This window comes from Brachyhypopomus gauderio, chromosome 20 (assembly GCF_052324685.1).
Source record: "Brachyhypopomus gauderio isolate BG-103 chromosome 20, BGAUD_0.2, whole genome shotgun sequence".
Taxonomy (NCBI): domain Eukaryota; kingdom Metazoa; phylum Chordata; class Actinopteri; order Gymnotiformes; family Hypopomidae; genus Brachyhypopomus; species Brachyhypopomus gauderio.
In genome coordinates this window covers 6331661-6346293 of record NC_135230.1, presented here as the reverse complement: position 1 = coordinate 6346293, position 14633 = coordinate 6331661, and the positions used below count along the sequence as shown (strand labels likewise).

At 41.1% G+C, this 14633-nt stretch overlaps 1 protein-coding gene across 1 annotated transcript in view; it reads left to right on the top strand.

Moving 5' to 3' along the window:
• The first annotated feature begins 2980 nt into the window (after nt 1–2980).
• LOC143484040 (interferon-induced protein 44-like) overlaps nt 2981–14633 on the top strand; it is a 25704-nt gene continuing 14051 nt past the window's right edge. Inside the window, exons 1-5 of the mRNA XM_076982479.1 lie at nt 2981–3070; nt 10643–10729; nt 12450–12504; nt 12871–12901; nt 12988–13186. Coding sequence (XP_076838594.1) covers nt 12453–12504; nt 12871–12901; nt 12988–13186 — 282 coding nt within the window. The 5' untranslated portion in view covers nt 2981–3070; nt 10643–10729; nt 12450–12452. The remainder of the gene's footprint in view (nt 3071–10642; nt 10730–12449; nt 12505–12870; nt 12902–12987; nt 13187–14633) is intronic.

Below are 14633 nucleotides of genomic sequence, written 5' to 3'. Positions count from 1 at the left end.
AATTTTCCCCTCCCAATCGGCCCAAACTAGAGACTGACATGAGCCGGCCCATCGGGAATCCTCCTGAATCTCCCGATTAGCCACTCCGGCTCTGCGTTAGACACACCAAACGGAACATTCACAAACACACACACAGGCACGCTTACACATAGTGGCACAAGAGGGAAAAACGGGTTAGGCACACACACGGGAAGACTGACGAACACTGGCACAGACAAACACATAACAGGCGCCAGGCTTCGCTCCAGGAGGAGAGCGAGCAGGGGGGAGAGGTCCGGAGCTGCGGGTGCTGAAGAGGGCGTCCGCTTCCCTCTCACGGTCTCCGCAGACCTCTCAGAGGGGGGAGGGCTCTCCTCCTCCTCCGCGGAGTAGGAGCCCTCTGACGAAGGGTACTCCTCCTCTCCCTCCTCTGCGGTGCGAGAGGAGCCTACGGGTGGAGGGAGGTAGTCATCCTCCTCCGACTCCGACTCCTCCCCACCGTAGTCCAAGGTGGAGGCTTCACCCACAGACGGAGGGTAGTCTTCCTCCTCCTCTCCTCCCCCGTAGTCCACAGTGGAGGAGTCACCCACAGACGGAGGGTAGTCTTCCTCCTCTTCTCCACCGTAGTCCACGGTGGAGGCGTCGCATAATGACGGAGGGTAGCCTTCCACCACGTCATCTGGCTCCTCCTCCCCGCCATAGTCGACGGTGGGGGCGTCGCATATAGAGGGGGGGTAGTCCTCTACCTCCTCCTCCGAGTCCTCTGACCCGAACTTGCTCTCTGGGGTGGACTCGGTAGCACCCATGACGAACGAGCCCACCCTCAGAGGCGAGAGAGCGCGGGCTGGAGGAGCGTGTCTCTCCCTCCAGATCCTCCCTGCGCCCTGCCGGAAGATCTCTGCCACCTCGGGGTCACTGTGCTCCAGCCCTCGGGCGATGGCCAGCTGGTGAGCACACACCGGGTCCTCCTCGAGCTGCGCCCGAGTGGGCGAAACCTCACGGCGTGGAGGAGAAGAGGAAGCGCGGTGATGCCGCTTAATGGGCTTCTTGCCCTTCTTCGACTTCCCCTTGTGGTCTGGCATTTGTGTCTCTCACAGCTTGTCGTTCTGTGACGATGGGTGCGGCGGTAAGGATGGGACACAGAATCCTCTTTGCAGCAGACGTCACTTTAATTTAAAGACGTAGATCGCGCTTCTAGCGCACGTGCAACATTTAATAAACACAGATACGTGCAGACTTAGACAACGACGAGCACAGGACACTGCGCGAGCGCACATTAAATAGACAAACCACATTAGCCCCACGTGATCATGAGACGATTCACAGGTGAGACTTATTAATCACACGACATAACCCGAACCACGAATATCCACTGACGCAGACAAAGCACGTAGACAACGTTGACACACGCCCAAAAGGGAGGGGCCGGGGTCCTCAACGTGACAGGAGGGAGCCCCTTTAACCTGAAGAATTAGAATTGAGCTGTTAAATCAGAGAAATTCAGAAAATATATATTGAGATGATTTCCATAAAATCATAAAAGTGATTGTGATATAATAATGCTAAGATTAAATCCAATGTCTTTAACCAGTAATTTCTTACTAGTTTGTGGTACTTAAATTTTGCTGCCAGAGCTAGTTAGGAAATCTCTGTGTTTCCATATGGCACCAAAATCATGCACTACTCCCCAAGCATATCTGGAGTCTGTCCAGATATTCACTGTTTTCCCTTTGGCCAATTTGACCTTGGTGAGGGCTACTAGCTCAGCTGCCTGAGCTGAATAGCTGCCTCCCCCTCGGGAGTCAACTCAGACGTTGAAGTGCTGGATCCTTTGGTGGGAATCAGTTATCTGAGGGGCCCCTGGCTCTCTGTGTAGGAGAGAATAAAGGTGCGACAATATGAGCACATGCCAAGAAATGATCATTTTGGTCAAATAATTCCAGTGTGTTAGGTAGTGATATGTGGGGCGTGGCCCATGGAACACAATAGAGATTCATTTGTCCTTCACTCAATCTCACTAGGCCTGCTGCCCATGTGTCGTTCCAGATCAAGTCAGTCATGGTCATTAAGTCATGCAGCTCTGCATAGAACCTGGTCTCATACTCTGTATCTGGTCCATCAGATATGTATGTGCAATGAAATGTGTCACTTGGTTTAATGTAAAAAATCTGCTGGTAACACATAAGTCACCTCTGCCATGAAATGCTTTCTGATTCCCCCTTCGGTGCCACTGTACTGTCATTTATAGGCATAACCTGGTTGTCCTGATGCCAAATGAATCAGTTGGGGCTCTCCCCAAAACAAAAATTGCCCATTCAGGCCACTTTGGACTGCATTGCAATTTGCACATCAAATCTCAAAACAATAAATTAGCTGGGCACATAGCAGAGATTAGGAAGCTATGTTCAAAATCATTATTATCTACACTACACTGGAGAGGCACGGACACTCTCTCTAAGACAGTTAGCCCTTCACACACGGTACAGTCTCACTGGGATACATGGCTGGGATGTGTGTAGTACCTTTTTTGTACCTTTGTATGTCTTTTGATTTTTCAGTTTGTTTGCGCCCCCCTCAAAACTTTTAGCACCAGCTGTCACTGTTGAATAGACTAGTCTGTTTTATTATTTTGTTATTAGTGCAGTGATTAATTTGCTTCTTTTCTATTTTGTTATTTTTCATTTAATCATATTCCTTTAAAAATATTTTTTTATGTGAAATAATTCAAATTCTTTGTAAATTCGATTGTATTGTATACCATAACATAAAGCCGGTAAGGATCAGTTCTGTGGCTGAACATATTTTTGATCTAATTATGATAGTCATACCGGTACCTTGGTTCAGCATTGCTGAACTGACTAGGAAAAGTTACAACCTTCTTGGGCAAGTACAGGTAAGGAACCCATAATTTATAATTTTTTTTTAGTTTTTACTAGTGCAGTCAGGACATGATAAGTGAAAGTAAAACTGCTTGTTACCAGTGTTTCCTGTGTCACATACACAGAGCTGGAGCAAAATTTACAGTTGCAACAGTGACTACAGTTTGATTACAGTAACAAGAAGCTACGCAGGTTTCTCACCAAACTACAGGGTAAGTGAAAAAAAGTATCATGAGTGCATCAGTTATGTTATAATTGTTTAAAATGCATATAATACCATTATCTTTATATTAAATTATTGGATGTGGCTCCAATTGAGACATATTGGTATTTAAAAATATTATAGGCATAGTAGCAGTATTATCTGAGCTCAGTATGGTCTGTGCTAATGGACTTTAATTATGGAAATTAAGGACTTACTGCATTTGAAATAATCTATATAATATTACATCAACTATTTATACAAAAAATAAATACTTGAACAACACTTGTGTTTTTAAGTCTGAGAGGAAACTGAAAGTAACCATACCATCCTGTTTTGCTTGTGGTAGAAAGATGGCTTTCTGCATTTATTTCTACTGATGTAAATTTAAAATTAACAGTGTGCAACCTCTTTTATCAATTTGTTGTGATGAAGTCTGCCAATAACTTGGTGTGTCAGAAACAATAATTTCACAAAATGTACAAGATTGTCAAGAAAATAATCTCATAATAATCTCAATAATCTCATAATTTCATATAACCCTTTTGACAGCTCTCTCATAGAAATGGTAAGACATTGTGTAATATCTCATTAACACAATCCAAAAGTTGTAGAGCGTCGGCAGGCGTACAGTGCGGCAAGCCCCTACGGCACTCCCGGAAGAGGGAGCTACGAACCGGGGAGGAAGGTTGCCGTGAGACCCGCCGGTCGCGCTACCTCCAAGCGGGCTACAAGTCGCGCTGCACCTTGTGCGGCACCTAGCGGTGAGCAGGCGGAACAGGCGGGAGGAGAACCGCCTTCTGCCGCGTCTCCAGCCTCCGGAGCTTTCTCGCCGATACAGGCTTTGCCTAAGGCGGGAGGCCTGGCTCCGCTGATGAATGTCTGTGTACCTGTGTTTTTGTCAGTCCCAGTGTTTCTCCCTAATCCACTGTTCCCGTTTGTGTCCTTTGTGTTCAGTGTCCCTGTGTGCATGTTTGTGACTGTGCCATTGTTTAATGTAAATACTTGAACAACACTTGTGTAATCACTTCCTGCTTTCCTCCTGTACAGACGCTTTTCTGTCAGCTCTGCCTGTCCTTTCATTTATTTGAGTTATATCTACAAGTTCAAGTTATTTTTACAAGTTAAAAGGATCCATTACTCGTTACTTCACTTGGTAAGCTTTTTTACATTCATCTATAAAGGATTATTTAGCATTTTTACATTCGACAGTCCGACACTGCGAGTGAACTGTTTTTTGCGCCTCATCCTTGTGAGTGGTTTTTGTGCACTGTTTTATCAGCAGCTGATATTGTTTTCAGCTGTGAAATACCTGCCAGAACTTATTGGGTGTTATTTTTGCACTTTGGATTTTTAACTTTGATATTTGAGCCTTGTGCCCGGTGCTTTTGCGATTATGGCTCATGCTTCCACATCATCTATTTGCTCTGAGTGTATCAAACTGTCTCAGAGGGTTGCAGAACTTCAGGAAAGAATCCATACCTTACATTCTATAAGGGAGGAGGAAGAATATCTGGACTCGATTCTTGCCACACAAACCGCTGACAAAACCGTCCCTGTGACTGGCAAAGAAAGAGACGTTTCTCTCCATTGTCGCTGGGATGTACTGGGGGCAAAGCCTAAGCTCATCTTGGCCTCAACTCCTAATCCTGTTAACAACAACAATGATAAGGGCTGGACTCTTGTTCGGGGGAAGGAACGTAGCAGAAACCAGTACAGCAGCGGCGGCAAGCAGCAATCTTCAGAACAGAACATTCTTCTCGATAACAGATATGAAGCTCTTGCCTCAACTGAAGTAGCAGAAACTGAGCAGTCTCATCACAACATACTGCCTCCCTCTCCAGGACATCAAGGACATCAAACGCACCCCAATCAGCATCAGAGATCCGACTCCAGTCTGGCTGCTAAGCTTGCAAATAACTCTGGCCATTCGCGGACCAACCACCAGGCTGCCAACTGTGTTAGCCAGCAGCATGCTAACAAGCATGCTAAGAGGGTTAGCCATCGGGATGCTAACCATGTTGGCCATCGGGGTGGTAACCATGTTGGCCATCGGGGTGGTAACCATGTTGGCCATCGGGGTGGTAACCATGTTGGCCATCGGGGTGGTAACCATGCTGACCATCGGGGTGGTAACCATGTTGGCCATCGGGGTGGTAACCATGTTGGCCATCGGGATGCTAACCATGTTAGCCGCCGAGGCATTAATGGTGAAAGAAGACGAGGAACACCGCCACAGCCCAAAACGCTGCTAATTGGGGACTCAGTCATCAGAGATGTATGGAGTAACAGTATTAAGGTCTTTTGCTTTCCTCGTGTTACTGTCTGTGAAGTGATACCCATGATTCCACACATATTGCATGACCATCCAGCTACGGAAAGACTGATTGTACATGTCGGCTCTAGCGATGTTTACAAACAACAGTCTGAGATACTGAAACAGGATTTTAACCATCTGTTCGACATTCTGGAGTTTTCCCAGTGTGAAGTGTTCATTTCTGGACCGATACCAACTGCACGTCGAGGCAGTGGTCACTTTACCAGACTGCTGGCTCTAAACAGCTGGCTCACTACAGCCTGTGCACATCGGAAGGTAAACTTCATTGACAATTTCAACATTTTTTGGAGGCGTCCTGAGCTTTTTAAACCTGATCAGCTTCACCCTAACAGGGCTGGGACTCAAATGCTTGTGGATAATCTAATGTATGGAATCACTCACATGCGGAATCTGCACCAAACCGCAAGCAGTAACGTCAGTAATGTCAGTCAAAGGAGCCCACCATCTCCTGTCAGAGAATCTGTCCACAGTCTCAGAGGTAAACTCCAGGAGATTGAAGAGGTTCTGCAACACTACAGTCTGCTGTCTTGCAGGAACTCACCCACTTCTCCTGCACACTCAGTGAATTCTCAGGTCTGACACGCTGGAACCCATGCTCCTAGTCAGTGCTACATTCCAGTTATTTTAAATAGCCGGTGGCATGGCTCTCAGAATCGAAATAAAAATGTAATCAAAAGAAAACATAAGGGTACAAAACATTGTAACAAACAAAATTTGATCCCAGTGAAATGCACAAGTGATGTAAGCGATGCTGATCAAACACATCAAGTCTTCAAAGTCTCCTTACTAAACGTCCGCTCACTCACAAACAAGTCTTTTATAATAGCTAAATTAATTGAAGATTACTGTCTGGACTTTCTTTTTCTAACAGAGACTTGGCTTGATAGCAATGGAGCAATAGTGCTAAATGAAGCTTCACCTCCCGACTTTAACTATTTTAATGTCTTTAGAGTAAATAAGAGAGGTGGTGGTGTTGCATGTTTTTACCATAAAGCATTCCGATGTAAGCAGATCTCATTAGGGGAACATCCTACATTTGAATATCTGGCAGTGCAACTCAACAGTACTTATTCAGTTCTTTTTATTGTTATCTATCATCCTCCCAGACTACATGCAGATTTTCTTGAAGATTTTGAAGAAATGCTTTCAAGGATTTTAATTGATTTTGATTATGTTTTAATTGCTGGGGATTTTAATATTCACATGGATATATCCACAAATCCAATCACTTCAGAATTCATGAGGATGCTTAACTCTTTTGATCTCATACAGCATGTATCAGGCCCAACTCATAAGCATGGCCACATTTTAGATTTGGTCATTTCTAAACGTATAGAGGTTAATAATACTGAAATTACTGATGTTGCAATCTCTGACCATTTTGGTGTATTTTTCAACATGTCATTATCTACTAGAACACTCAGTGAAAAGCGCACAATAACCAAGCGTTATCTCAGTGCTGGCAGTGCCGTGGCCTTCACAGACATGATACAGTCCCTCCCTCCCCTCTCAGAAAATGGGTATGAGCTAGTTGAAACATTCACACACAGAGTTAGGAACTGTATTGATGCTGTGGCACCAAAGGTAACTAAAATAATCTCTGGTAAAATTAAGATGCCCTGGAGAAACACTCCATCTATTGTAAAATTTAGGCAAGATTGTAGGCAGGCTGAGAGACGTTGGCGAAAGTCAAAATTGCAAGTACATTTTGATATTTATAAAACAACATTGCAGAATTACAACAGTGAAGTGAAATCAGCAAGGAAAAACTATTTCTCTACCTTAATCAATTCATCCAATAATAACTCAGCTGTCTTGTTCAGAAGCATAGATCAGCTAGTAAACCCCACCTCCTGTGGCTTCCCTGAGACTGTTTCAGTTGAAAAATGTGAGGAGTTTGCTATATTTTTTAGGGACAAGATTACTAGTATAAGGCAGAACATAGCAACAAGCACTAATAGACCATCAACCCTTATATCAGTTACTCAGCCTAACTTTAATATGTCTTATTTCCAAGAAGTTGACATGGTAACACTACTTGATGTGATTTCATCACTAAAATCCTCTACTTGTGAACTGGACCCTTTACCAACAAGCTTTTTCAAGCAGGTTCTGAGCTCATTAGCAAATGAAGTTCTAACGATTGTTAATCAGTCTCTGCAATTGGGTGAATTCCCTAAAATTTTTAAAACTGCAATGGTTAAACCACTATTAAAGAACAGAAATCTTGATCCCACAATTCTTAATAATTATCGACCTATATCTAACCTTTCCTTTCTTAGCAAAATCATTGAAAAAGTAGTGTCAATTCAGTTGAATGACTATGTCAAAGTAAATCAAATAAATGACACTTTTCAATCTGGTTTCAGAGCTCTCCACAGCACTGAAACAGCCCTAGTTAAGGTAGTAAATGACTTGAGATTGAATAAGGATGCAGGCAAACTCTCAGTCCTTTTTCTGCTAGATTTAAGCGCCGCTTTTGACACCGTTGATCATGAAATACTTCTTGATCGACTACAGAGCTGGGTAGGCCTTAGTGGCTTAGTCTTAGACTGGTTTAGATCGTACCTAACTGGGCGTGATTACTATGTAGCATTAGGTACCTCTTCCTCCAGACGTCAAAAAATAACTTGTGGCGTCCCCCAAGGATCAATTCTTGGGCCGTTACTATTCAACCTATATATGCTTCCGTTACCACACATCATTAATAAACATGGTATTAGTTATCATCAATATGCAGATGACACTCAACTTTATATTTCGCTAGAACCTAAAGCCCTAAAATCAATTTGCTCACTGTTTGACTGCATAGATGATATACAGACATGGATGTCTGACAATTTTCTGCAGTTAAATAAACAGAAGACAGAGGTTCTTGTTCTTGGCAGTGATTCACAAAGGAATGATGTCCAGACTTATTTAAATCAAATGAATCTGAAAGCCAGACAATGTGTTAAGAACCTGGGCGTCACCTTTGATAATGAGCTCAGCTTCAAATCACACATCATGACTACATGCAAGACAGCTTACTTTCATCTTCGAAACATCGCTAAGGTCCGAGATATGCTCTCTCCTGCTGACAGTGAAAAACTTGTCCATGCATTTATCACATCAAGGCTAGATTATTGTAACGCTGTTCTATCTGCTCTTCCAAAGAGCTCTATTTCGCACCTACAGCGAGTTCAGAACGCGGCTGCAAGGGTTCTGACCCGCAGGAGAAAGAGAGATCATATTACACCTGCACTCCACTCACTGCACTGGTTACCTGTCAGCTTTAGAATAGATTTTAAGGTTCTAGTCATGGTTTTTAAATGTCTTCATGGTCTTGCCCCTCTTTACCTAAGTGAAATGATGGTTAGATATGTTCCAGTCAGGTCTCTCAGGTCTTCAAACAGTAATCTACTGGTGATTCCTAAAAGCCGATTAAAGATTGGCGAGGGTGCTTTTAGCCACTATGGCCCAAAGCTCTGGAATTCTCTTCCTGAAGAGCTCAGAGGCATTTCATCCTTGCATAGTTTTAAGAGCAGTCTCAAAACATTCCTGTTTAGATCCGCTTTTAGTTAAGAAACTCTGTCTTAATAGTTTTATCTTATTTACTTTACTTTTTATTATCTTACTTCACTTTTTACTTTTTATGTTATCTTAATATTTTTATCTTTAATTTCTTTTAACATTTTCTTTTTGTCTTTTTGTCTTTGTCTTATCTCCTTTTAATGTTTCTTTTATTTATACTGTAAAGCACTTTGAGTTACATGTATGTATGAAAGGTGCTATACAAATAAAGATTATTATTATATTATTATTATTATTATTAAGTCTGAGAGGAAACTGAAAGTAACCATACCATCCTGTTTTGCTTGTGGTAGAAAGATGGCTTTCTGCATTTATTTCTACTGATGTAAATTTAAAATTAACAGTGTGCAACCTCTTTTATCAATTTGTTGTGATGAAGTCTGCCAATAACTTGGTGTGTCAGAAACAATTATTTCACAAAATGTACAAGATTGTCAAGAAAATAATCTCGTAATAATCTCAATAATCTCATAATTTCATATAACCCTTTTGACAGCTCTCTCATAGAAATGGTAAGACGTTGTGTAATATCTCATTAACACAATCCAAAAGTTGTAGTTGCTGTCACGGTCACAGCTCCGGACCCTTCCCTGTGGGCGTGCCGTTATGTTGTCTGCGTGCTGTTATGTCCATATTAGTAGTTCCGTGGGTGTGGGTTGTCTGTGAGCGTGTTCGTAGTCTCACCTGTGCCTTGTCTCGAGATCACGAGGGTCTGTGTTAATCACCTATTTAATGTGCGTTCGCATAGTGTCTTGTGCTCGTCTTTGTCTAAAGTTCATGCCTGTGTAAGCCTCCGCATTTGCGGGCTTACATTGTCTGTGCTGGGCTTTGCGTGTTTTTGTAATAAACGTTCTGTGTTTCACCGCAAGACGCTCGTTGTGTCTCCTCCTTCCTCCCACATGCCAGCATCACAGTTGCAATGTAGCAGCATGTGCTAATCACAAAGGGAACATTAAACATACTTTGTGAGTCTCATATGTGTTCTACATTACATGCTACAAAATAAACTCTATTAAATAAAATATAAGCTAGCTTGGTATCTAAGCTATCTACCGTAGTAAATCCTAACCAAACTAGCATATATTTTAAGTATATATATTTTAATACTAACAAGCTTATGTAAATCACTTCTTCCACTATTACCAAACACGGTACAGTCTCACTGGGATCTATGGCTGGGATGTGTATGGTACCTTTTTTGTACCTTTGTATGTCTTTTGATTTTTCAGTTTGTTTGCGCCCCCCTCAAAAGTTTTAGCACCAGCCGCCACTGCTGAATAGACTAGTCTGTGTTATTATTTTGTTATTAGTGCTGTGATTTGCCTATTCTATTTTGTTATTTTTCATTTAATCACATTCCTTTTAAAAAAATCTTTTACATGTGAAATAATTCAAATTCTTTGCAAATTCGATTGTATTGTATACCATAAAATAAAGCCGGTAAGGATCAGTTCTGTATATAAAGTGAACATTCATTCATTCATTCATTCATTCTGTGGCTGAACATATTTTTGAACATCTAATTCTGATAGTCATACCGGTACCTTAGTTCAGTAGGAAAAGTCACAACCTACTTGGGAAATTACAGGTAAGTTTTTACTAGTGCAGTCAGGATGTGATAAGTGAAAGTAAAACTGCTTGTTACCAGTGTTTCCTGTGTCACATACACAGAGCTGGAGCAAAATTTACAGTTGCAACAGTGACAACAGTTTGATTACAGTAACAAGAAGCTACGCAGGTTTGTCACCAAACTACAGGGTAAGTGGAAAAAAAGGTCTCAAAATATTTATCAAATTCAAAATTATTCAGAGTATCATGAATGCATCAGTTATGTTATAATTGTTTAAAATGCATATAATACCATTATCTTTATAATAAATAATTGGATTATTGGATGTGGCTCTAATTGAGACATATTGGTATTGAAAGATATATTACCTTTCACCTTGTTCAATATCAGTGTGAATGGGCATAGTAGCAGTATTATCTGAGCTCAGCAGTATGGTCTGTGCTAACAGAGTTAAATTATGGAAATTAAGGACTTAATGCATTTGAAATTATATTAATATGATATAATCTATATAATATTACATCAACTATTTATCCAAAAAAAATAATACTTGAACACTTGTGTATTCTTAAGTCTGAGAAACTGAAAGTAACTATAGCATCCTGTTTTACTTGAGGTGGAAGGATGGTTTTCTGCCTTTGTTTCTACTGATGTAAATTTAAAATTAAAAGTGTGCCACCTCTTTTACCTTTTGACAGCTATCTCATAGAAATGGTAAAAGACGTTGTGTAATATCTCATTAACACAATCCAAAAGTTGTAGTTGCAATGTAGCAGCATGTGCTAGTCACAAAGAGAACATTAAACATACTAAATACAGTGAGGTGAGTGGTAAAAGGATATCTAAAAATATTTCTCACACTAACTTTGTGTGCTAATATAACAACAGATTACACTTAAATGCCTTATTAAAACACTTAAGGAAATAATCCTCCAAGTTGAAGCTTTCAGCCAAATGTCATTGTTACAAAATATACTAGGGAGACAGACTTCACATGTTAAAGGTTTCAGACTGGCTGACTGTTCACAGTCTTTAGCTCCTCCCCAAGGCAAATGTATGACATCCACCAGAGGGGGCAAATGAGCACCTACAGATGACACACAAACACAATCAAACACATGAAGAAAATATGAATCAATATGAACACATGTATTCTTTAGGGGTTTAAATGTATGGTCTACAATTATTAAATTAAAATTTCTCATGATCGGATTATTTTGGATTGCTGAACAGTTGCTAAATAATTTAAAAGACAAATAAGGTTTACATTTTGAGTAACAGAATGTGGTCAAAACAGCTGTAATAAAACATCAAGTATATGATGAAATCACAAACTTATGTCTTGCAATGCACTTGCAATAAAGCACTAACTTAATGTATATGTGATGATTGTGAGGGTGATGTAGGAAACCAAGACAACAGCAACATAATCTACAATATTTATTATTATATAGCATGACAGTTAAAAAACACAAAGATGAAATTCACTCCACTGAGACAAACTAGCAACAGACAAGGAACAAGGACACAGGTCCTCATGAAGGAATGTGCAGCACTGGACTGCATGACTTGTGAGCTTAAGTGAGGTGATTGGGACCTGGGGAATGGTTTGGTGCTCGGGGGCGTGTGCTGTGTGTGTGTGTGTGTGTGTGTGTGTGTGTGTGTAGGTGCACGCGCCCTCTGGTGGTGGCCCGGCCTCTCCACCGTGACAGACAGTATATTATATATTGATATTTTGATTTATTATATATTGTTGCACAATAAAAACAATATAGATCACAGAATATAAATATGGTGATAAAGACGTGACATATGAGATGAACAGCTAAAGGTGTTTTTTTCATTTAAGTGTGAGTATTTAACTGTTTCTTATCATGTTAATCATTTGAACTGCACCTTTTACTGCAGGTAATGGATATCAGGAAATTGTTTAAACTCAACACACCATCTCCTCCACCTCTAGGTCAGTTTCTCAATAAATCTGACATTTGAATTCTAAGAAATGTGGTCCACTTATAAACTGCACCTAGAAGATATACTTTTGAGTGTACCTGAGGCTGTACATAATGCACTTATATGAGATTGTACCTGAAGCATAGATATAACCAGGTAAAACTTTGAAATGAATTAAATAATGTGAACATACAAGCTCTATAACTATTTAATTAAGTAAACAAAACATTTACATAAACAAAAATAAAGGTAATTTTAGGCAGCCTTTTTGTCATACCTTTAGAAATTCTAAGCAGCACAAAAGTATATTCTGAGTTGAGTTTCATCTTTCATTCAACGAAGTTTGATTTTCATGCTTTTCTTGCCATGTTTACAGAATTTGATGAACCATGGAGGCCAGTGACTTGGTAGTAGTGAATACAAAATTTAAAAAAATAATAATAATTCATACAAAGAAAATATAAATAATGTCTGGGTGTACTTTCTATGAAAGGAACAAAGACCAGATGTTGGATAAACTGAAGAAATTCCAGCTCAGAACTGCCAACGTTACTCAGTTGAGGATTCTGCTCCATGGCCCAGTTGGAGCAGGGAAGTCCAGCTTCATCAACTCTATTAGTAATGCCCTACGAGGCTGTAACACAGCTGCTGCCCTGGCAAGTTCAAGGAGTGGTACAAGTTTTACTCTCAAGGTAATTACCAGACTCCTAAGCATTCGTATCCTCAGACTATTAGCAATTAATCAGACAAGACGTAATTGAGCACTTGTCACTTTCTGAATTCTGGAACAGTTTTAATCCACATGGAGCCTAAGTGGCTCTTTTCCATTTTGCACTGGTTATCTTACCATCAAACATCCATTTAATTGAACTGAATTCTTTATCATGTTTACACTGTAAGCACTTTATTACCACAAGCCAGATATTTTACTTACTAGATATTCCATATTCCTGTTGCCTTCAGGTCAAAAACATGTTTTGAGTTTGAGAACATCAAAGAATATACCCTAAATGTCTTTTTTTGGTCCATAAAGTTTTGACATTTTCCAGCTCCATCACTATTCTACTTATTAGAATTGTGCACAACCAATATTTTCTTAGAGCTTTGAACCAATGTCAATCAGCCTGGAGTCTTGTTTGGTCAGACCCACCCACAGGGAGATTCCAACTATGTCACTTGTGTGACAGGCAAGGAGAGCAAAAATAAAGAGGAAGCGATCACGCCAGTCTCAGGGAAAAGGGGGGATTTCATGTATAAAGTGCACAATGCAAAACCTGTGAACTAATTTAAATTAAGAATACAATAACCAGCAGTCAACTGGTACAAAGACAAGACATATACACACAGACAAACGACACATGACAGACCAACCCCCCAGCAGTGGCAGCACCACCCCCAGGGTGTTACGCCTCGCCGCCGATCTCGGCGGTGACGCGTTGGTTTAAACATAGTGAGGACTCAAACGCGACCCGATAAAACAAACGGCAAAAAACAGCCAAATGAAACCTCCGCGAATGCGTGAAAAAAATGAAAACAAAAACCCCAGAGGAAAACAACAGAAAGACAACACGGAGAATCTCGACGTGTGTAAAGACCAGGTAAGTAAAACAAACAAAAAACACGCGGAAAGAAATACAACGCGTCCACAAAAGAAAAATGGGAAAAAACGAAAAGTACACGGAGACAAACTCGACGTGTCAGAGGGGAAGGGAAAAAAATAAGAAACAAAAGAGGAAGCTATGGTAACAAGACCTATAGCTTCTACCTGGTACCTGTCAATCTGTTAACCAGAACACTGGAGAACAAACCAACGTAGAACAAAGAGAGAAAAGACAGAAGGAAACAAAAAACAACCTGAGAACACTCAGGGTAGAAACAGGAGAACTAGAGAAACGAGAGGAAGTCCGGAGACGAGAGAAAACTGGCTTGGGCTGTGAGTGCATAGAACAACAAACAACTTCAGCAATGAGTTGCTGAAGTCGCTTGTCTTAAATAGGCTGCTGAACAGGTGCAACCTATCGGGCTTGATTGCCCCTGGTTCCAGCTCGCGGGCTCCGCCTAGTGGCAGCAGGAGGCACGTGCCTGGGTCGAACCCTGACAGAACCCCCCCCTCTGGGCCCGAGTCCCCGCGGGCCCAGG